At 41.0% G+C, this 22,433-nt stretch overlaps 1 protein-coding gene across 2 annotated transcripts in view; it reads right to left on the reverse strand.

Moving 5' to 3' along the window:
• ADARB2 (adenosine deaminase RNA specific B2 (inactive)) overlaps positions 1-17,302 on the reverse strand; it is a 317,822-nt gene extending 300,520 nt beyond the window's left edge. For both annotated transcript variants that reach the window (XM_074832022.1, XM_074832041.1), the window contains exon 1: positions 17,051-17,302. In XM_074832022.1, coding sequence (XP_074688123.1) covers positions 17,051-17,150 — 100 coding nt within the window. In that variant the 5' untranslated portion in view covers positions 17,151-17,302. The remainder of the gene's footprint in view (positions 1-17,050) is intronic.
• Positions 17,303-22,433: the final 5,131 nt, after the last annotated feature.

The raw sequence follows: 22,433 nt of genomic DNA on the forward strand, positions 1-22,433 counted from the left end.
TCCACCCATAGAGCCAGTGCTAATGGGAACGATGGCTGCGTTTCCAGAGTAAATAAACCCCGTCCTCACTGGAGTTCATCAGCTAGCTTGATAGCTTGCTAAATTGTGTACCAGCAGGGTTTTTTTAATGAGTGGACTCTCACTGAACTCCTTGCTTCACAGCCACCAGTGCTGATGCCACTATCTCCGGGCCCATGTCCTCAGGGGTGCTGGGCGGGGGGTCACACAGCAGGGCAGGGGCTGTGCCATCACAGCCCCCAGCCACAGTTCCCATGGCTTGCCAGCTTGCTCAGCCACCTCCTCTGCCCAGGCTGTGGTAGAGTCAAGCCTCCTCTCTGAAAGGCACCTGACAACATCAGCTGGAGCCTCCTCCGAAGGCCAGATGATGCCCTTGCTGCACATTAGGGCTCCCACGAGGGAACTTTTAGCAGAGTTTGCCTCCATAAACACCAGCTGCAGGTGCTCCAACAGGAAACTAATGTAGGTATGCTGTTAGATTTGGCCTCACACTGACCACTGAAAACAGCAGGGCATAAATAGCTTCAGGTGCTTATGGGTGGCCACAGTTGTGGTACTGCAGCTCAAGAGTGAAGAAAACAGGGTATTTCCAAAATATTTTAATATGATCTGGGCCTACAGTCTATATTTTTTTTCAGTTTGCAGCATCTAGATGCAAATTAATCAAGCAAAGATCCCTTCCATGCAACCAAAATAAAAATGAGGATTGAGTGACAAGAAAACAAAGGATAGCAGTTTGTGCTTTGATTTTTCATTATTTTAAAACCATATACAGCCCTAAAACTAGTGGGTGTATTTTTTTAAAAGGCAAAGAATGTAAACATTCAAAATCTTGGGTAGCACCTATTTCTGGAAAATGTAACACACAGCCCTCAGACTCCAGTTCAGTACTCCCAACGTAGGAGTGGGAGGACTGTGTTCACATGAGACATGAATTAGGGCCTAAAAATATGTCCTAGTAATAAAGGAGAAGATAATTTTAAGTTTCAGCATTGCCAGTTTCAGAATAGAGCTTCCTTTAGAGGAAATGCATTTTGCAAGTGTGTGAACCTGCCCCCAAAACACAGATAAACATCAGGTAAGGCACGTATGCCTTGCTGATGGATGGGGGCACCAACAGGCCACTGCGTTCCCACCATACCACCAGGAGACAGAAGAAACACGGCTGTGTGACTCCCTAGTAATACATCTCTCACAGGTTCGTGTGAGCACATCCAGCAGAACTGGCTGCTATTTGGACCATTCTGTGACCCCAACATTTCAGCAGCTCACTAGCACATGACGAACTGAAGTCCCTGACCTGCACCTGGACAGACACACATGGAGTTCATGGACTTCTTCATAGAACAGACTTTCTGGCCATGCTCAATGGAAAGCATGTGCAGAAGGCAATGTAGGTGAGTGTCTCGTGGGAGTCTCACATCAGGTCTCCCTCTGGCGGACAGATTGTTGTAGGTGAGGTCTTGCATCTCCCCTCAGCCCCATCAACTCTTGAGACATTGCATCTTCTAAAGAAATACTCTGTTGCCCCAAAATTCAGCCTAACCAACTTGCATCAGAGTCAGCAGCTCCTTGCTGATACATTGCTGTCCAAAGACAGCAGCTAAGGTGACCAGCCAGAAGCTGAGAAGAGAGCAATGCATCTGGGTAATACGAGGCTGTAAGTGAATAAACATCTGTGAGAGATGAGATCTCTTAAAAAACAAACAGAAAAAAGAGGTAGTCAGGAGAGAAAGATGCCGTATCTCCTGAAAGGCCTGCTGGAATATTTAAAATTAGTTCTTCCTGGAGAAAGGAATGAGCACTAGAGACTATTTCAAAATCCTTCATGAGCTCTGTTGGACACAGCCACACTGTTCTGTGAACTCTGGGAAACTGGCAGACTGGAATTACAGCCCCAGAAAGGCACTTTACGTTGATAATTCTAGCTGAAATGAAGTTTTGTGCACGTCATTTCTGATTCATGTTTGAAATTATTTTTTAATCTAGTACCTACAAAGATTGCACAGAGTTGTGAAAGAAATTCAAAAATCAGTTAAAATCAAATCCAACATTAGCTGTTTTCTTTCCTCTTATATTTCCATAATTTTCCAATTAACTATATTGTTTTACAGTATCTTACAGTATCATTCCAAAACCTGCAGTAACCCTATTGAGAGTTGTTTGGAACTCTCACAGATTCTGAAAAACTCAAGACTGCATGAATAACAGAAATGCATATTTGCAAGAGACCCCAGCACCACCAGAGGCACCATCAGGCCAGTGTAAAGAATATATGTATGGAAGAGCCTGAATACCCCCCTTTGGCCCATTTCAGGCTGAAGAGAACAGGGTCCTTTGGATAGACAAGTTCACATGTGTATCCGCTGCAGCAGAAAGGAGAAACAAGCAATTTCTGCATAATTATGTGACACTTGGAGACAGCCAGTTCCTTTTGGAGAAATAAATCCTCTCTGTGCTGCCTCCTGGTGCTTGAGATGGTGACTAGGACAGTAGGTGGGATAAGCAAAGAAATTATTTTATTCACTACTCTCCTACCTGTCCTGACAAAAGTACAACGTCCTGGCAAAATTTCTCTTCCCCTATCCCTTCACGCTGTGAGGGATATCAGTGAGGAGGGAGAGAAAGTTTGCCATCCCACGGTTTCCAGCTGGAAATAGGTAATGGCAAATGGGTACTTGATCCTCCTTCAATCCCTCAAAATCTCAATCCCAACTATATCAAAAAATGTGCAGAGCAAATGCAACAGAGAAAAATGCTCCCTGGAGAAGCTCTGAGCAAACAGGCTTCACATGGAAATCCTGACAAGGAGTTGAGGGAGGCTCAGACCTGAATGTCTGAAGGAGGACGGTCCTTTCACTGCCACCACTGGTACAGCTGCAAATCTCATAATGTGATTTTCTGAAAACTGTAGATTTCAGCATCCTACGATTAGATGAAAATGTTGGGTTTATTTAGTTTTTATAAATATACAAATATATGTATATTTCTATACCGGATCTTTGCAAAGAAAATTTTGAAAATATAAACTGAGGAAAACTCTGCAAAAGAAACAATTAATCTATCATCATCTTTTCCCAGCCACAGTTTAAGTTGATTCTTGGAAAAAATGGACATCTGAGGTCCCAAATTCTACAAAAGAACGTGAGTTGTGGACTCCTTGACTTTTCACTGTTTACCCATAGCCCATCTGCATGGATTTATTTTCAGACTAAGAGCCCAGATAATGCAGAGTGTAACATTTCACTCTTAAAAACCCCAGTTATAATAAAGAACAAACAATAATCATGATGGGTACAAGATGCAAGGAGATGAATTACAAGGCAGATGTTCAGTTTTGTCTTTTCAGCTGAGATTATAAATGGTCTGAGACTAAGAGAAAAATTCAGAGCCCGAAACTGAAGGTTTGCTAATTAATTAGTTATAACAGCATAGGGGATTACAAAACATGATTAAAACACACTGAAAACAAGAAAGACAAAGGAGGATGGTGAAGGGAATACAGAAGCAGCTCTGTCAACTGAGAAACATCTTTACTCAAGCCCGTGAAAATAATGCAGTTCATAAAAAACTTGTGCGTAACAATTAAAAAACAACTACAATAACAAAAAGACAATGTTATGAACCAAATCAATTCCTGGAAATTTGGCCCAATGCTTATTAAAAAAAATCACAGTTTGATCCAAGCTCCTGATGAAGCCTAGGACAAAACTTCCACTGAGTTCAGCCCTGTATATAAATATGCATGTACATTAATACACGCGTTGCTGGAGCACATATTGGCACATTAATATGCATAGTACTAGAGTGCCTGTGTTTAAGTATATAAATAGAAATTGAATATAAACATATGCATTCATAGCTTTGAAGTTCCATTAGTAACAAAACAGTGTAGAGAAATCATTAGCATTTTTACATGATGATTTCTGTTTAAGTCAGATACTGAACCGCTACTGATACTTACTTACAAGGCATTCAACAGATGGGGAGTCTAGACTGATAACTTCTGTGCTATGCAAGCGTATTTTTAAACCTCCTTTAATGTTAAATTCTGATGCTGTGCTGTAGGGATGAAATAAAGTGCTTTCCTGAGTGTGCGATTTTAACTTCCTTGTTTTCTTTTTGAAACTCTAATTTGGCAGTGATCCACTACTGATCGTGCCAGTTAGCATGACCCTAACCACTATAAAAATTACCACCGCGATCAGTCTACACTGAAGACAACGTGACCACCCACCCATGTGAGCATGACCTAAGGGACGAAGGTCCCATAAGCCTAGTGCTCCTGAAAAAGAAAGATTCCCATGTAAGAGTGCAGGATTGGGCTGCTATTCTCTTCCTCTTGCTTCTGCTCTCAATCTTTCTCTCTTTTCTAGTGGAAACTAAAAAGGAAATTGTGCTTTTGTTCACAAATTCTAAACGTGATGCATGCATATTTTCTGTAATATCACCTAATCAACAAAAATTAATCTATAACCTCAATGTACATAATGGATGAAAGCAAACATTATACAAGTGAAGATAGAAAATATTTTTTTAGTTCTTTTCTAGTTTTGGAAAATGAATGCAATAAAGTGATATCCCTTTAGAAATACTGATGCTTGCTATTTATACAATTTTGAACTATACTACTTAGGTAGCATTTATTTGTGTGGTTCATTGCTTGCCCTAAGAGACCTTCATTTGTTCAAAGTATGAACTTATTCTACATTTAAAACAGTAAAAACAAACTAATGTAAAAACATAATGAAATCACCTTCAAATCTGCTTACGTTCTCACTTTTCATACAAACCCATCATAAAAATAATCCCCAAAATTTCTCTGAGATTATTCAAGCAAATCCCATGCCCATCAAATCCTAAAACATGCTCCACCTGTTAGTGAAACTATCACAGTAATTGTCTGGGCTTTTATCTAATGAATATGCATTACAGCAGTCAAAACAAAATTCTAACTTAATCTACATTACTGAGGAAAGTTTCTGAAACAAGCTGTTGCAGGGAAATTTATGTAATATGTTGTCAACATTCAGCAGAGACAAGCTGTCTGCTAGAAAAGGCTGATGGAAACCCATTTCCTACATTTGGTCAGGGAGCTGTATTGTTGCTACCCTTAAGTCAGCTCACCTGTGGCCACAAGATGAGAGCATCATATGCCTCTAGCATGTCTGCCCACCTGTACTTCATCTCTATGGAAAGCCTGTGCTGATGATCACTGAAAAGTCTCTTTTTGCCATGTGGGTTTCAGTGAGTCATCACCATCTCCTCTACAATGCGCAAACTTACTGATACCTGCTGGAGCACAGGGAAATGACAGATGGAAGTTCAGCTGATCGTCTGTACGAGGTCTATGCATGACTGCACCTGCAGACAGGTATGTGCCCGACACCAGCATTTGCAACAATGTAGTATGGGGCAAAACAAAAAAAAAGAAAAGTATTTGAAATGATGATTAACAAGATTAACAAACCACTCTTTTCATTCAACTGCCTGTGTACGATGCACACGTTGCTTTTGCTATAATGGCCATTAGAATTATAGTCTTGGCCCCTTACCTTTACTTTTTGCTGTCTTCCATTTCTGTCTAAACAGCACAGAAATGAACTTTACATGCCAGTGTCAGAGAAACAGCTATTCAGCTTGGGAAGTGGTAAGGAGAGCAGTTTAGATGTGCTAAAACAGAACGAGCCCTAAGAAATATGTGTAGGCAAGTAAGTGCATTACAATTTTTTTTAATATGTAGAAAATTTGTAGGAAAAGAATAGTAACTTCTTATCCAGTTCTGATTCCAGAAAAAAATACATACCTGCATATTTGTATGCAGATCTTGTTACTTATTATTTACTGCTTTTCTGAGCAGCAATGGAATGACTGAACAAGTGATTTTGCTGAACCAAGGCCGTATGTTACCCCAAAGACCTTTGAAGATATATTGGTCCTATCCAGCCACCAATCTCATATATACTTTCATTTTCATAATTTGTATGAATAACATCTGCTTCAGTAGGTGAGGATACAAACAACAGGATTAAGATAACAACAAGAAGGGGAGGAAAGAGATGGGTGTTTTGGTAAAGAAACATTCAAAAAGTGCAAATATGTGAAACACATGGATTTTCAGGGTTACATACACTATGTTTTATTTTGAGAGTGGCTTTTTGGAGCCTTTGCAGTTGTCTTTTTAGTCCTTAGCAATAGATTGAGACAGCTTCTATAGTGTTTAATTCATACTCCTGCTAAAACAGCACTCTACAAGACCGAAAACTGTGTAATTTGTTGCTTCTTGCTTTCAGTTAATTTTGGAGACTCTTGATGAGGGCTTAGAGTTTTCTGAGGCAAAATTAAAGTAATAATGGTTTTTAATTGTTTTTAACTTTTAGAATTACTTTCCTAGACTCAGAAACCAGGACTTGGTTCTTTTTTTTCATTTAGAATTGTCTGCCATAATTTAGTCAAAGAATTATTTTATGGTTAAAGAGTACAGTCAATTCACAGTGGTTTTAGATGAAGTGTAATAGTCTCCTGGTCTTCCAAGAAGCACGTGCATATACAAAATTGATTAACTACAGGCAAGGCACAAATGTAGGCACTGTTACTAAGATTTTTAATGGAAATAAAAGTTATGAAATTCAGATAATATTTAATCCTACTGAAATTGATTCATATAAAAGGATACATCTCATTTAAAACAAACAAAAAACCGCTCTGTAACAGTGTCAGTCAATTCCATAAGCAAATTCTCATAGCATCTGAAGGAAGTAACGTCTGTTATAAAAATAGTTATTCTACATACTTGTCAGCAATGTGTTGCTAATATTGAAGTAAGAGTTGCCTTTTAAATGTAAACTTGCATACATAGAAACCTCACTCTCAGCATGTATAACAAGCCATTCTGGGAGAAATCAAAAAGCCCTCGAGGAGCTGAAGAGCAAATGTGATTTAACACCAAGGAAGAATCTGATCCCATGCATTTGTTTACATACAAAATAGATAAATAAATAAAAAGCCCTCTTTCCAACACCACCAGGCAGAACTGCTTTGCAAACAAATGTAGCAAGCTCCCTTGCAGGCAGGGATTATACCTGCTCCTGCCTGTGAGCACCAACTGCCGGCACGCAGCGTGGCACACGGTCCGCCTTGGAATGAGCAGCGCTCCCAGGGACTTGCCATGTCACACCGGTATTTCACAATGATAAACCCAAGGGATGCGATGCAACTACAGACATGATGCAGCTACAGAAAAGATACGTATGAACCAGAAACAGGTTCATCTGACATTTGAAACCAGAGTGACAGACTCCTGAATTCCTACTCATTGCTAATTATATCTGCAACAGATTTATTAACTGCTCTGAGTTTCCCTCTCTGTAAACCAGGGGAATGTGGCCTCTCTGTCTGTGAAAGTTAATAACAACTTCTCATAAATACTTTGAGCCTGTACCTAGTATGATTATGCTGATGCATTTTTATTAACTCTCAGCAATAAGAGTCCTTGCTGGCTGGGATGAGTTAGAATTATCTGAAGAGAAGGATGATCTTAGTCACTGGCAAGGAAAAATAATCTAATGTGCCTTACATCATAAAAGTGTAAATTTAATAAGGAATTCACTGGTAGCCTTCAGGAAAACCTGCCAGAACTTCTTTGTCTAGGGTTTCTTACCCTGTTTAAGCAGAATGTATCACCTGCTTAAAAATGTGCTTGGGCTAACCAATCTATAAAGCAGTATTCTGTTAAACTACTCCTACGACAAACCACATTTCTAAACTGCAAAAGGCTATTTAATTTCTGACTAATCGAATCTTTTAAAAATCTCCACTTCTTTTGACACCTAATAACCCCCTTCTGGTAACTGGTACTGTTAGTATCTTACTGCCTGTTTTTACCTTACGGTTTACACCTTGTGCTATAACATGCAAAAATTTTTTTTTAGCTAAATGAATGCAGAGCTAAAGTTTCATTTAAAAAGTATTATTGGCAGGGTACAAGTTAACTTAGAAAGACTAGCTTTTGACTTTTTCAGGCAGAACTGAAATGCTTTACATTTATGCTTCAATACTGTACATTCCCTCTTCTTCCTCTGTATGAAATCTAAAGGATTTGCACAGTAAAACTTTTTTTAAAAAAAATCATCAAATGATTTGTGCTCATGGATTTCATCTGAAGGCACAAAAAGTGCTCCTTATGGGCACAGCACCAGGTAAAACAAACCTCTGTCATGCAGCTGTAAAAACTGGTCATTATAAACATGAATTGAAAACAAGTCAAGTATCTTGATCTTAGAAACAACAGATTTTACAGACACACATCAGATGCTTTAGCATAAATAAATGATAAGCAGATCAATCAATAATCTTTGCAGCAGTTGCAGCTGGAGGAGACCTGCTGTCAGTGATATTAGAGAACATTCCCTTTTTGTACTGTTTCTTTTAAACTCCTAAACCCATGAGCAGCAAGAGCTGAGCTCCGATTTAATTACTGTCTGCGCTGCTCAACAAAGGAGGCAACGCAGACCACTGCGGCTCTACCCCTCGCCTCTCAAAATCACCATTCATACGGACACATAAATAGTAATTCATGATTGGCATGAGGGAGGGAAATTACAACCTGGAAATCAGCTAATGAAAGTTAACTGCAGTTAAATATTGTTCAAGAATCCATAGGCATTTTGCCTGGTGGTTTGTGGCAGGGCTGCTGGCATGGATATAAAATGGAGCATGAGCTCAGGGTTGGCTTCTGCTCACAGTTATGTCGGTTATTCTGTAAGATTCAGGTGGAGAAAGATCATCACACAAAGAAACTTAAGACCAAATCCACCTTTTTGGTAAAGGTTTGGAGTTTCCTGACATGAGTATTACAGGCTCCTGCATAAGCATCTGTCTCCACCATTCCAAATTACTTAGCTACTCAAAAAAACATACCTACAAAAATAGGACATATAAACCAGATTTTTTAGGATATTTCTAAGAAGTTTCTTTCATTTTTTTCTCACTCTAAAAAAAAATAATCTTATAATCCTTGTGCAGTTGTGCCTTTGTGGTTTGTCTGTAAGACTATCAGTATTACACAGAGGAAGATCATACACAAATCCTGTAAGAATGTTTATATACGTATTTTTAAAATTATAAATTCACACAGCATGGATAGATAGATGTGTGTAAACACACAAATGATACAAATGTATTTTATTTTACATATCTAAACAAAATACTTCAATGTAATATAAAAATCCCTTATGTAAATATTTTTTGGAATCTACAGGCTTTAAGACCCTTTGTCTACTATAACTTGTAGTTTATTGTAGTCATTCATTTAATGCCGCTAGACAGCTGAAGTAGAAGTTTCTATTTCATATAAAAAACATATATATGTACATATATATTAAGGCACAGACACACATGTATATAGCAGCACAGTTCTGCCACCCTGACTCATGCTGAGAAGTTTCGATCTCAGTTTTACTGTGAGTAGGGGCAGCAGCATCAAGCCTTATACAAAGGTAATACATTATTACCGTTGGCTTGATAGCCATCATTTTACATTTGTTAAACCCCACTATTTAAAGGAATAAATAGCCATTTCACAGTCTCTGAGAAGTTGTAAGAAGCGGGCAATTGCATAAAATTAGTGTGTGTAAATCTCTTTCTATGGAGATGGAGATAAAATATCTGTCAAATTCTACTTACTTCTTCCCACACTTCCCAGCAGCTTTGACTCTTCATGCTGATGTTTCATTAGCAGTTAGAGAAAGGTGACTCTGCTAATAATTTTGAGCACCATTTCTCTTATAAGGAACAAAGATGATGTCAAAATGGGGAAAAAATATCACACTTCAGCATGAAGCATTTTTCTGAGATCTACTTATTGCTCATTCCTCAGTCCCGAACCGCACATAAAACACCACCAGCCTGTACTGCAGGTTTCAGAAACAGCACTCGCACGTGGCACAACTTCTAAATCAGATACAATAGTACGTACAGCATTGGGACCAAACCCTAACCCAGCAGCAAAACTTTCACGAAGACAGACTACAGTTTGGAGAGGTAATCCCCTACTACATAATATTCGTGTGATGATGACACACTAGCAGTCAATGCCAGTAACTGTTTTTTTTCTGCTTAACAAATCATCATGTGTTTGTAAACTTCATTTTCACCCCCTGTTATCCCACCTTTTTGTTTCTTTTTCTAAGGAAATGAGAAAGGGGGAGGTGTATTAGTTTTTATTGTTATCCTCCTAACCTCACCGCAGCATAAGAGACTGGGAATCAGTCTCAATTTCAGTCTAATTTTACATACATCATGCAGGGCGTTGAGTGGGAACAGAGAGGAAGGCGACTTAAAAAAGCCATCAGGAATATTCCAAGGAAATGCACCCGCCTTCCTCGTAGCTGTGTTCCCAGGTTTGGGAGGCAAACGGGCAGAGGGATGTGCGCATTGCCACTGCCGTGAAACCGAGCAGAAAAGCACCTCCTGAACTGCCGCGCTACAACTTCAGCTGTGAAAACAGAGGAGAGTGTAAACAGCCTCACAGTGAACAGGAGCAATTAAATCGCCTACAAATCACGTTTCCACCTAATCCAAGTCAGTCAGGAATCAGATATTTCCTGAAAAAGAGCATTCATATGTCATATAAAAAACCCAAATCCTTAATGCATTGTATCTAAAGGCAAAGCCTACATTCACTGAAGTGAGCAGCAAACTTTTTAGTGTTAGTCTCTGCTGAGCTAATCAAATACCTCAACTCCCTACACATATGTAAGTTCTCTTTTTCCTTACCTTGAATGAATGAATTCCTCAGGCCAGCTACGTACTATCTCAACAGAAAAAGTCCTTCCACTCCTATTAAATATGCTGAAATTCTTTTTCCAGAAAGGCCTCTGTCTTTGTAAATAAAAAAATCAGGAATTAATCAGAGTAGCCTGTTTACCTTCTTTATAATGTTTCCTCCTTTAATATAATTTTATTGTATTCTTTCTTAAATTTATCTCCAAAGTAAATAATATAAATCTTATCCATTTTCTTCTACTGAAATTTTACACATCTCTAATTCGTTTTGTCATATGTCTCTGAATCCTCACTATTTCTAGCACACATTTGGGAGCTAGAACAGTCAGAGAGAAACAGAATATACCCAGTGAAAATACACCTTTCTTTCATTAATGACACCGTAATATCTTCAATATTAGCCATCCCGCTCTTCACACAGTCTGTCCTGCTCTGTGCTTTCCTTGTCATCATGCTTTACTTAGCAGAGATTTTCATTAAACCATCCACAGTGATGTCCAGTCCTTAGTCCAGAGCAAGTATTCTTAACTCAGGGCCCCAAAAATACATCTTTGTATTTCAAACCCATCGTAAGAAGTAAGAAATTCTAGACTGACTGAGCAACAATGATAACACCATCCATGTAATGCTTTCTGTTACAGCATTAAATTTGGTTATTTTATGACTTGGGGAGGGTTGCCTATTAGCATGGGTTGACAAGCTGCTTCTGCCAGTTAACAAAGCGATCTTTTTAATATATTATACATCACAATATGCTATTAAAGCTCCTCTGGGTTGGCTGCTTCATTTCAGATTCATACAACAGGGAACAAAGGTCAGCTAGAGCAGGAAGGTAAGCACTTTATTTTACTATTGGAACTTACCGCGCTGTTTTATGCAGAAAACATCAAGTTCATCACAGATGCCTTGAGAATGATCTATCTACTGATGCATATCAGCTTTTTTTGTCTGGATAGCTAATAGGTTACATGGAAAAAACAGTAAACTGCCTGAAAGGTTGTAGAGATAGTTAGCAGTGAACACAATGGATCAATTCAGGTTCATTACTACTCGCAAAACCTATACAATACTGGACAGCAGTAATTCAAAAGTAGCACAATTAAGAGATCAGATATTCTAATTTCACTTTTTTAATGCAACTTGCTAACCTAAAGGGCATTAAAGGAACCAAGAAAACAGTTTGCACAGACCTTTAGTAGCTTTGATATTTCACAAGGCAATTTCATCTGACCTTTAATTTTTAGTGCAGTGTTTTCCATTTGAGGGTATCACTTCAGAAAGAGCTGCCATTAAGTATTTTATAAACTCCATTAATATCACTTAAACTGGAATTTGTAAGCAGAGCTCTTACCTTACAGGAGGATTTCCCTACCCAAATCACCAAGGAGAAGCGACAAAATTTTAAGCTATATGAAACAATTTCCAACAGTATGATACTTTGCCACTAGCTTTTATATGTCTCTGCATTGCCACTGAAGAAGGCAACACATCTGACTTAATTTCTATGTTCAAAAAGGTAAAAATGGCTATATATGTCATTGTTCATGCGAGATATGGTCAATATTTATATTAGTCCTTTTTCTACTTACATAATTAATACTTTGAGGTAAAGTTGAATTATTTTGTTCTCTCCCAAAGTAAAATGTGCCATTTTATTGTCCTCACACTTACGTGCTTTTGCTAGGAAGATACAACTCTGCTATAACCTAATCGTCTGCTATTTAGATATGGACTCATGAATCCCATATTTTTATTCTAAATTTAAGTTCAGCCATTGTAGCTAATGTCCTTGATGCTATCTCAAATTGCTGTCATTACACGGATCACTAGAAATTGGAGGTAATAGTAAAAAAGAAAAGAAAAAAGAAAGGTACCAAATTAGATGATGGATAAAGGTTTAATCAATTTAATTTTATCACCAAATCCAGTCCCTTCCTCTTGAGCTGTCAGGGGATGAGATAAGCGGAACACATCTTGAAGCACGACGCAATCCTGTTGTGGGGAAGGAGTTGTGTCCCTGAACCTCGCCAAGATGAAACACGCTCATTTATTACTTTGGCATTGCAGGATGATGAAGAACCAAGCTGGTTTCCTCCCTCCGTCCTCAGCACAATCTTTCTATTTCATTAATTTTTCATGGAATTTCATTTCACAATCATTTTGCCTCTCTCACCCACTTGCTGACCTTATTTAGTTTATTCTGTCAACTTTTATTTTGTGTCCCGTTGTATCAGCAGCGGCCTCGGCCATGGCTTTCTACCACATCAGGGGTACCTGATTCCCTCCTGTTACCAGTAATTAACTTTAATCACTAGCTCTATAAAACAGAATTACAAATAAGGTGGCCTATTTGTTGTCCTGTACTGGAAAATAACTCAGAAGGGGCATATCTCTAATCACCTATTTCATACTTACTTTCTATATGTTGATTTCTAAGAAGTTGCCGGAGGCTGCTGAAGTGTGGCCTTTTTAGTACTATCAGTAAATGGCAATTCTGCTTTTGTTTGGTCTACTTGTAATCATTTATCTCAGAAAACAAGCCTTCTTTTCAAAATCTATACCACAGGCTATGAAATCTGCACAAACCGTGATGAGGTCGCTGTGCTGAATTCTGTCAGTACTCTGTCGTATTCCAGAGCCCGGGAGAAAACACAAGAAGCCACAAATCCAGCAACTTCCTATAAAGACCTGAAAATTTAAACTGTATTTCTCCAAATCATTAGGCATAGTTTTCTAATCTCTGATCCCTTTATACACACAGATTAAAAAACAACAAAAACCAGAGAGAGATAAATCTAAAATACCTATTATTGCTTTTACACAAAATTAGTACGCAGATGATCTGGCAAGCATCTGTATTTTTCCTTAGGTCTTTGAGAAATTAAGGTATTTACTTCCCACTGGGAGTTAACATACTTATTTTCTAAATGACAATGAAAATATTCCTACCTATACTAATTTAACAAATGGCTATGCATAGCCACATTTTAGCTTTTTAACACACTTTTTGTATGTAATGTAAAACTGAATGAAATCACTGTGCAAATATATGCTTGCAATGTGATATTCATTGCATCGGTGCATGTTAAGTCTTCAAGGTAGGATCTTTACACTAGAAGAGTTGCTGGATTTCATAAGCATAAAAATAGGATGCATGCAAATTAATTATTGTACAATGTCATTGTACACTGGAATCACACTCAGTGTCCTACACTTTTCAGTGCTTGATTTGCATATATGGAAATTCTCTCTGTCTCTTGCAGCACATGTTTTTTATTGTTTTTTAGCCTAAACACACAGGGAAATTTAGCTATTCAGAGACTGTTGTTTGCTTTCCTTGCTTGAACTTGCTTTCTGCCCTCAGGAAACTCCTAAAACAGAGCACCTAGGTATAAAAAAAATGGAGCAAAGTGCTATACCCAGACACACTAATTTATAATTCACACTAACCAGGACAAAAATATGACTGAAAATATTGAAAGTAAACCAGAAGGGGAAAAACAGTATTATTAAATAGAGAATAAAATTTGCTTCTACTGCTACACATTTCTAGATATTCTATCGGGTGATGTCTCAGCCTGGTTTTAAGCACAGTTCATATGTAACATGTAATAAAATATATTAAGTTGTGTAAGTAATTTGTTGAGTCCATCTCCTTAAGGAATGGGGATGTGACAGATAATTTCATTTCCTTATTCTGATTAATATTCAATTTAAATTTAAGACTAGAGTGAATTTCTTTGTCTACATGTGTCCATAGGTATCTGTGTGTATTGTGTAAACATATGTGCGTAGTTATGCACTTTAAAGCATCTTCTAGAAGTATTCTTACTATAAAGAACAAAATATGTGCTGGAGAATACTTAAAGGCAACTGTCTTTGGTTTAACTCTCTACAAAGATTTTTCACAATCTATTAAATAGATCAAACCTGCAGAACAGTGGAGCCCACATTAATTCTCATAAAGATGTAGTAATTTATGAGTCTAATAGACATTTTCTTGACTAGTCTCCAGGATAGCCAGTTTATTAAACACCTTTGCATTAGATACCGTCAAAACCATCACATAACTATATGATAAGTAAATAAACTAGTGTAACAGTAAAATCCAACAGGTTTTCCACTGGGTGTGCCTTAAGTTACAGGCATTTTTTTTTGCCAGCATAAGTTTACAGGAATGTGTATTTTTAGGAATATATACTGTGATTATATAGAAAATAAAATCAAAGTCATATGAACACAAGCATTGCTACCTATAATTAGTATACTAACCAACTACATTATTTGGAAAGAGGTTACAATAGCATGTTTGGAGGAATTAAAAAAAAAATGAACTCTTCAAGTGCAGTTTCTTATTGGCATTGGTCAGTCAAGCACTTTCTAGAATGCCATCAACCTCCAGCTGTGTATTCTGCAAATAGCTGTCATCTACCAAGTTGCTGTTTAGCAAGTTTTTGCAGTTTTTTTAGACATTCAACTTCCACCTTATTTTGGCAAGACATAGAGCAACAAAGGATGCATCAAAAAAAGTCTTACTGAAATACCTTCACTTTTGCCTGCTTCTTAGAAAGAAAATTAACACTTATAATTTACCTTTATAACAAAGCATCTTTTCACCATTGCTTAGATTAATGGATTGCTCTTTTCTCTTGGCCAAGCACAGGGTAGCTAAGGCAAGGCTAAGTTTGTAATTACCTAGAAAAGTAGTTTTGCTAAAACAAATACAGCATAGAGAGGTCTGCAGAGCACAACTTACATACAAGCAGATTTAAAGAGACTGAGTATGGGAGCTTTCCCTTTACTTAGTATTTTAATTTTTTTTTCCGTAATAAGCGTAAAACACAGCCTTTGTCACCAGGTGTTAGAGCATGCTACAGATCCGGAGTAAGAAATCAAGGCTACAGACCTACAGGAAGTCCTGAAATATTCGCATGTCTTGTTGTTTTTACTTGTGCGCAGGTCACTCACTATTTGTTACTATGACTCTGAATACAGAGAGTTCAGACATGAAAGTTAAAACAGCGACAATCAAATGATACAGTCTAGCATTTAGCATTGGAACGATTTTTACTAGTTACTATACAAAACCTGCTTTGACACCTTTCGAAAAAGTTATCAACTACCATGCTTACTGGCTTTTACATAATCAATAATTAAAAGACACTTAGCTAATGGCGCCTACAAATTAGGTTTTCAACAATCAGAAGAAGAAATAGCTCATCCAGAGCATCAGCTTGAGTTGACGAGCTAGCTGTCTAAAACTTGTGTTAGTCCCACACAACGATGACAATTACAGGTTTAGATGATATTTACGGCTTAGATAAGCACTTGGAGTTAGCATCTCTGCAGTCAAATGCGTTGCAGCTGGGCATCTCTGGCACTCTGCTTCTCGTATCAGTTCATTTTACTTTAAAGTGTTCACAGTCTGTTAACTTCGGCTTTTTCAGGCACAACCTCAAAACCCAGGCAGTAGTGTGTCATCCCCTCTACAGGAGAAAACAGGACAGCCTCGCGAAGAGCTTTTATCTAGGGCATATTCCCTGCTCGCAAGGACATCCTGTAGCTTCACTTCTCATGCTTAAGGCAATTAGCGCCTTCCTAACAGAGGTTTGCTCAGGGAAGGGGAACAGCACCAGAATAGCAAAACTCAGCGGACCTCGTCTAAAAAAAGAAAAAAAGAGGCAGTTTGAGGGGCGCAGGGCGCCGGCCGGGAGCTGCGCGCTGCCCCGGGAGGCTCCGCGCCGCGCTCCGCCCCGCCGGGGCCGCGTCCCGCCCGCTGGCACCGGCGGAGCCCGGGGCGCGGCGGGGCGGGTGGCAGGTCGGGGTCGCGCTGGCGGCGCTGGAGCCGGGCGGGGGCAGTGCCGGGGCCGGCGGAGCCCCCGGGGCAGCTCCGCCGCACCGCGCCACCTTGGACGGGGCCCGCCGAGCCCCCGCCCGCCGGCACCCCCGCGGGGGTCAGCCTCGGCCCAAAACAAAGAGAGGAGGAGAGCAGAGGAGAGCAGAGTAATCGCCACCCGCCCCGGGGGGCGGGCAGGCGGCCCCTCCGGTCCCCGGCCGGACCCCGCCGCTGGCGGGGAAGGCGCCTCTCGCCCCGCACCGGCCGTCGGGGCAGCGGCGGGGCCGGGGCCGGCGTGCGCCATGCCCAGACAATAAAAGCAGTGTCTGCCGGGGCGTGCGTGCGGGAGACAGGCGGAGAGAGAGGGGGGGGGGAAAAAACCAAAAAAGAAAAAAATTAAATTTCTCTTACCTTTCCTCTTTGACCTCCTCCTCCGCCTTCTCTTGGACTTGCATTTCAGCTGCCCGCTCGGCCCTCCCGACGCCCTGCTGCTGCCCAGGACGGATGTCATGCCTGTACTTCGGCGCAACAGCACCGCGCCGAGATGTTTTCCTCCCGCGGAGTTTCTCCTCTTTCTGGAGGCGGCTTTTATAGCGCGGCGGGCAGGGCTGGCCGCTCGGCGCCGGCCGCTCGACGCTGCCCAGCGGCGCGGCCAGGGGTCGGTCGCGCCTCCGCCCCGACGTGCCGGGCCCGGCCGGGGCGATGCCCGGGGGCGGCCGCGGCGGCTCCGCCGGCCCCGCGCCCACTTTTTGCACCTCTGCGAGTTGCTGGGCGCCGGCCGCTTTGAAGCCAACGGCGCGGGGGGGCGGGGGGGAGGGGGGGCGGCGAGGGGGGCGGATTTGCTGCTGCAAAGTCTCCCGCAGCCCAATGGCTCCCGCCGCCCTGCTCTGACATCAGCTCCGCCAGCCCTCGCCCCCAAACTCCGCTCCCCCTGGGCTGCCGGCTGTGCCCAGCTCCCGGGAGAGAGCGAGGGAGAATGGCCCCGGAGGGGATAAAAACATCCTGCCGCCTCGTCTGGGAGAAGCCGGAGGGGCAGCTTGCGAGAAGGGAGGCTGCAGGCAGGATTTCAAGCCTTTTTTTTTTTTTTTTTTTTCTTCGCTTTAGACCATGTGGACACTGAACACTCTGCTTCCAGAAACAGAGAAATGCCGCTGTTGTCCTCCCTAACCAAACACTTAACTAGTTCACTAATTGTAATGCTTAGTATTCCCGGGGAAAGAATATGAGTTACTGTTGAAGGATCGCTGTATCCACAAACCTTATGCAAGAGGCTAAGTGTAGCGATTCCCCTTGAATCTCCAGTTATTTTTAAGGTACGTGCTCTGCTAAATTCGCGATCAAGGGCAAAAGCTCTGTGGAAAGAGGAGTGTGTTGTCGCTCAGACTCGTACATTAACACTCTGCAATGCCTCATTTAGGCAACTGTGCAATTAAAGTGTCGGGAGCAGAGGGGCTTTTACAGAGAGGAAAGATGACAACAGCATTCCTCTGAAAAGCCTGACTACAAAGCATTGCACGTTCATTACAAAAAGCCAAGGTATGCAACAGATAAGAGACTGCTTTAAGTTACAAGGGACCTACTGCTTCTGTGCTCTATCCTCCTTAGTTATTATCTAACTTAAAAATACGTATCTGGAAACCTAGGCAGTGAATGGAAATGGAAGAATATCAAGAAAAAATTATGCTAAATAATTAATATCATCATTAGTGCTTACTGCATTTGTAGTCGGCTGGAGGAGACACAGTAAAACCCTGTTTATCAGAACTCCTTTAATCTAAAACTTCCTTTCATTGGAATGTAGGTTACCCAGCTCCTGCTGCTAAGGACTTCCACTGCGACTCTCCCAGCTATTAGAAACCCTCTGTGTTTGGCTGTTTTTGGCCTCTGTCATTTTCGGATGAGGCAGAGCTACACATCACACAGATTTTCAAATTAAATAAAAATATTTCCATAAAAGTCTCTAAAAGTACTCATTAAACCAGGCTTCAGATGACACAGGCGTGCCAAGATGATGTCACCTCTTGGACCCCATCCTCCAAGGAGCAGGTCACATATACTAAGAAGACCCTGTGCACCCTCAATTTTAGCTGTGTCGCACAGCACAAAGTACAGGGGGAAACTGCCTGCCCACCCCCCCCGCCCCTTACCAGCTAAGGTAAGAGGCCCTGTGAATTTAGACCCACATGGCTTGGATGTCAGATATAATTCAGAAAGCCCTGCATGGAAATAGGTTTTTACATGCGGAGTTTTTACAGGTTACTGGCAGGGGTTTTTTGTGACATACACATCACCCTCGAGAATCAAACCTTTGTGCTGCTACATAGCTTAAGTAAGCTCCTCTTTAAAAAGCTTCTGTCTATTTCAGGGACAAAAACATGTCTATGGGAAACCAGAGAGGCAATCACTACTTTTTGTTTTTAGCCCGAGCCTTCCGCCTTTAACCTTCCTCCCCTTTTCCTTCTGTCCTGAGCACAGCTGACTCTCATCTGTTAATGTGGTGAAAATTTGTAGTTGCATGTGAAATAGTAATGCTGCTGCGAAACACAACTGCACATTCAACCGCATGTCAAACTTCTGACCAGTCTGGAATTTAAGTCACTCAATTTAGAAGCCAGATTTAGAGAAGTGTCTTCTGTGCTTCAGTGCTAATCCGTGCGCTATCCGTTAGGGATCTAAAAGAGAAACAAGATCCAATTAGAAAGAAAATGAGCATCGCAGGACATTAATTCCTTTTTAGGAGTGGCTTCAAGCTCAACACATTCTTTGAAGTTTCTGAAGACTTTCTTTCTGATACCATTTTGTTATGCTCTCAAAATGACTGGAATCTGAGGTGTTAAAATCGACTGGCATTGCCAATCCCTAGAGAATGCTACCAAGCCAACCTGAAAAGCTACCAGTTCCCAGAAGCTATGATTTGGTGCTAACAATTTCATGAACTGCTTTTCAGTTCTAGACACAGTTATGTCAAAGTATAAGCAAGCCAACATTAGCAACAGCTGAGCTATACTGGTAGCATAGCTCCCTCTTAGGCTGGTTACAGAATTGGTGAAGGCATGAAGACAGCTCAAGTCATGCTGGTGGAAGGTCTCCCCTGGGCCATAAGGAATGGTGAAGGGCAGTCATTTTTTATACTATCCAGTTACAAAGTCAATAGGATTGCTTAAATGTGCTGTGCTTATTCTCCACAATGGGAGGAGTCAGTTCCCCGTTTCAACACCCCTTTTCAACTTAAATGCAAGGTTACCAGTCCCACACAACCGGGACTGTCTTTCCTCCCAGGCAAACACGTACATGATTTCAAGCACTATGGTAAAGGGACAGCAGTCTAGGAAATACAAAATCAGTATCAATGAGATGGGGAAAAAGCTAAATTATAAAATAACACCAGCTCTCTTTCAGTTTTGTGGTTATGTCTCCTAATGGCCAATGTACTTGATAGTCTTACCACCCCACCGAAATTATGGGTGTTCCTGAATGCCCCAGTAATGATCATTAGTGGTATTTCATGCTCCTTTTTGTTGAGTAAAGCATTTTAGGACTTTTCCCATTTCCACGGGCCTGGCTGTGGAGGTTGCTCTGTCTCTTACCATCAAGCTGAAGTATTTTCAACTGTTCTAAAGGCAATAATTTCACACACCTTGACTTACAGCCTGCAAAGAAATGCACATCACACCAATGCACAGCCACCTACTCAGGCCTAGGTGAATCAGACATGTAGGAGGCTTTAAGGTGTGAGTCCTGATGTGAAAGACTCTTCCCTATGCTGTCTGGGGGAGTTGTGACTCCTCTCGTGACCCATCGCAACTACCGATCCCAGCCACTACATCAGAACCTATATTCCTGTTCTTGTGAGATCTTGTTCTCTCCCAGCACCGGAGGTACCCAAGCAAGGAGTCCAAGCTTTGCAGGATTTGTGACAACTGACTTCACTCAGGTTCTCTCAAAAGAGGAGAGCTGAAGGGCAGTTGAAATAGTTTAACTGGAAGACTGGTGGTGACTATGAGAGTATGATGGGGAAAGAAAGTGTGAAACTGTATGCCAGGTTGCACACCTTAATTATGTATTACCATTTAAATTTCCATGCCTAAGCAATATAGTGTAGAGTTAGTAATCAACAGAAATGGAGAAAAATGAAAATGGCTGAAGAAAAAAATCAGCCCACCCTTATTTCAGCTAAGCACTTCAGCTAAGCAACTTTGGGAACAAGTCTTTGGAAAAGTTACCCAAATCTGAATACTAAGCTCATGAGTATTATGGGTGGCCAATACTTTTCCTGTACAAACATATTTAGATGAAGTGGAATAAATATGAAATCCAATTTTTCTTTATCCCTCTTTTTTTTTAAATTTGGAGTAACTTGATTTTCAATGACATCATATTAAAAAAATTACAGGTGAAACAATTTCTTTTTTTTAAAAAAGCTACATTGTACTTTCAGAAATATATAAAATGAGGTTGAGCATCTAAGATATACCAGGGGTGCTTCATGAGGGTGTTGCAGCATTTGCAGGGGGTGCTCCTCCCAGAGCAAAAGGGTCTTGCTGAGCAGCACAGCAAGTGGGAGAAGCAAGCTCCAGACTCTGCACTTCCCAGAATATGCACAAACCCTTGAAGAAGAGGCCATCCCGCTGCCATACTCCCCAGTTTCCAGCTGTGCTGTTCCTTCCCTAAGGAGCTGTGGATACTTAGAGCAGCAGGCCATGGTAGAGACCTTTGTAATTTGCTGCCTGGGAGCAGACATGTCCTGTAGGCTTCTGAGAGGGGAAAGGGATGTAGTAGCCACTCTATTTGTCTCCCATCCTCCCCACTCCATTTCTGCTTGCTTTTGCTCTCTCCTGCCTGCGTAGGTAGAGAAAAAAATAAGGCCCTTAAAATTTGGAAGATAAAAGATGCTCAAGGGTGTTAAAGCAGGCCATGAATGCAAGCAATCGTGTGGCTGTGCAGGTGAGACTCCAGAGCCTTCTGCTGCAAAATGCCTGCACTAATCCACTCTCGCCCTACTTACAAGGAGCTGTCAGTGTGGCTATTTGCAGCAAAAGCCACTTTAGCTTTGGGGCCAAACATCACAGAGTGGTGATGAAGCAATGAGGGTACAGATCCATACTCAGTCTATCAAGTTTGCCAGAAAAATGCCTTACTGCAGGTAGGTCGTCCCATCTGCTTTGCATATTCTTGCACACGAAATAGCCCAGTCTGGGTAACACTCTGGTATTGGACAGCAGGAGGTTAAGGCAGCACTAAAAAGATTTTGCCCCTTCATCAAACTGCAACAGAACCAAAGGAATTTGGGATGCAATGCTCTCTCTGCTATGGGAAACCCACAGCAGCCAAGTTTCATCTCCCACAGGAGAAGCTCCCCTTCTTCCCCGCATCTCTTCCAGTCCCCACATCTACTCTGATGGGGGTTCACTCTGCAGCATGCCAACAATAAGTGACATCCAATTCCCTGATGAGCATGAGGTAAACATTTCAAAGCTGTTTAGACAATACTCTCTTTAATGGGGAAAATACCTAGATGCCAAAGACTTCAAATCATTGTAATTAGTAAGTCTGTATATGTCACACAAACCAGCAGCAGTCACTGGGGATGAAACAAAACTTTCTGAAAGATGTTTGCATGGGCATATTAAAACATAACTCAGCAGCCTCCACTGACCAGATTTCTTTCTGTGCCCCAGTGTCCCAATATGCAGAAAGGTAATCAAGTACACTCTTTAAGCACTTGAAAATGCATCAAGGTACAACAGCTAATTATTATTATTTTTTAATTATTCAATATTAATTCTCTGATATT

The sequence above is a fragment of the Strix aluco genome, chromosome 1 (genome assembly GCF_031877795.1).
Source record: "Strix aluco isolate bStrAlu1 chromosome 1, bStrAlu1.hap1, whole genome shotgun sequence".
In the NCBI taxonomy this organism is placed as follows: domain Eukaryota; kingdom Metazoa; phylum Chordata; class Aves; order Strigiformes; family Strigidae; genus Strix; species Strix aluco.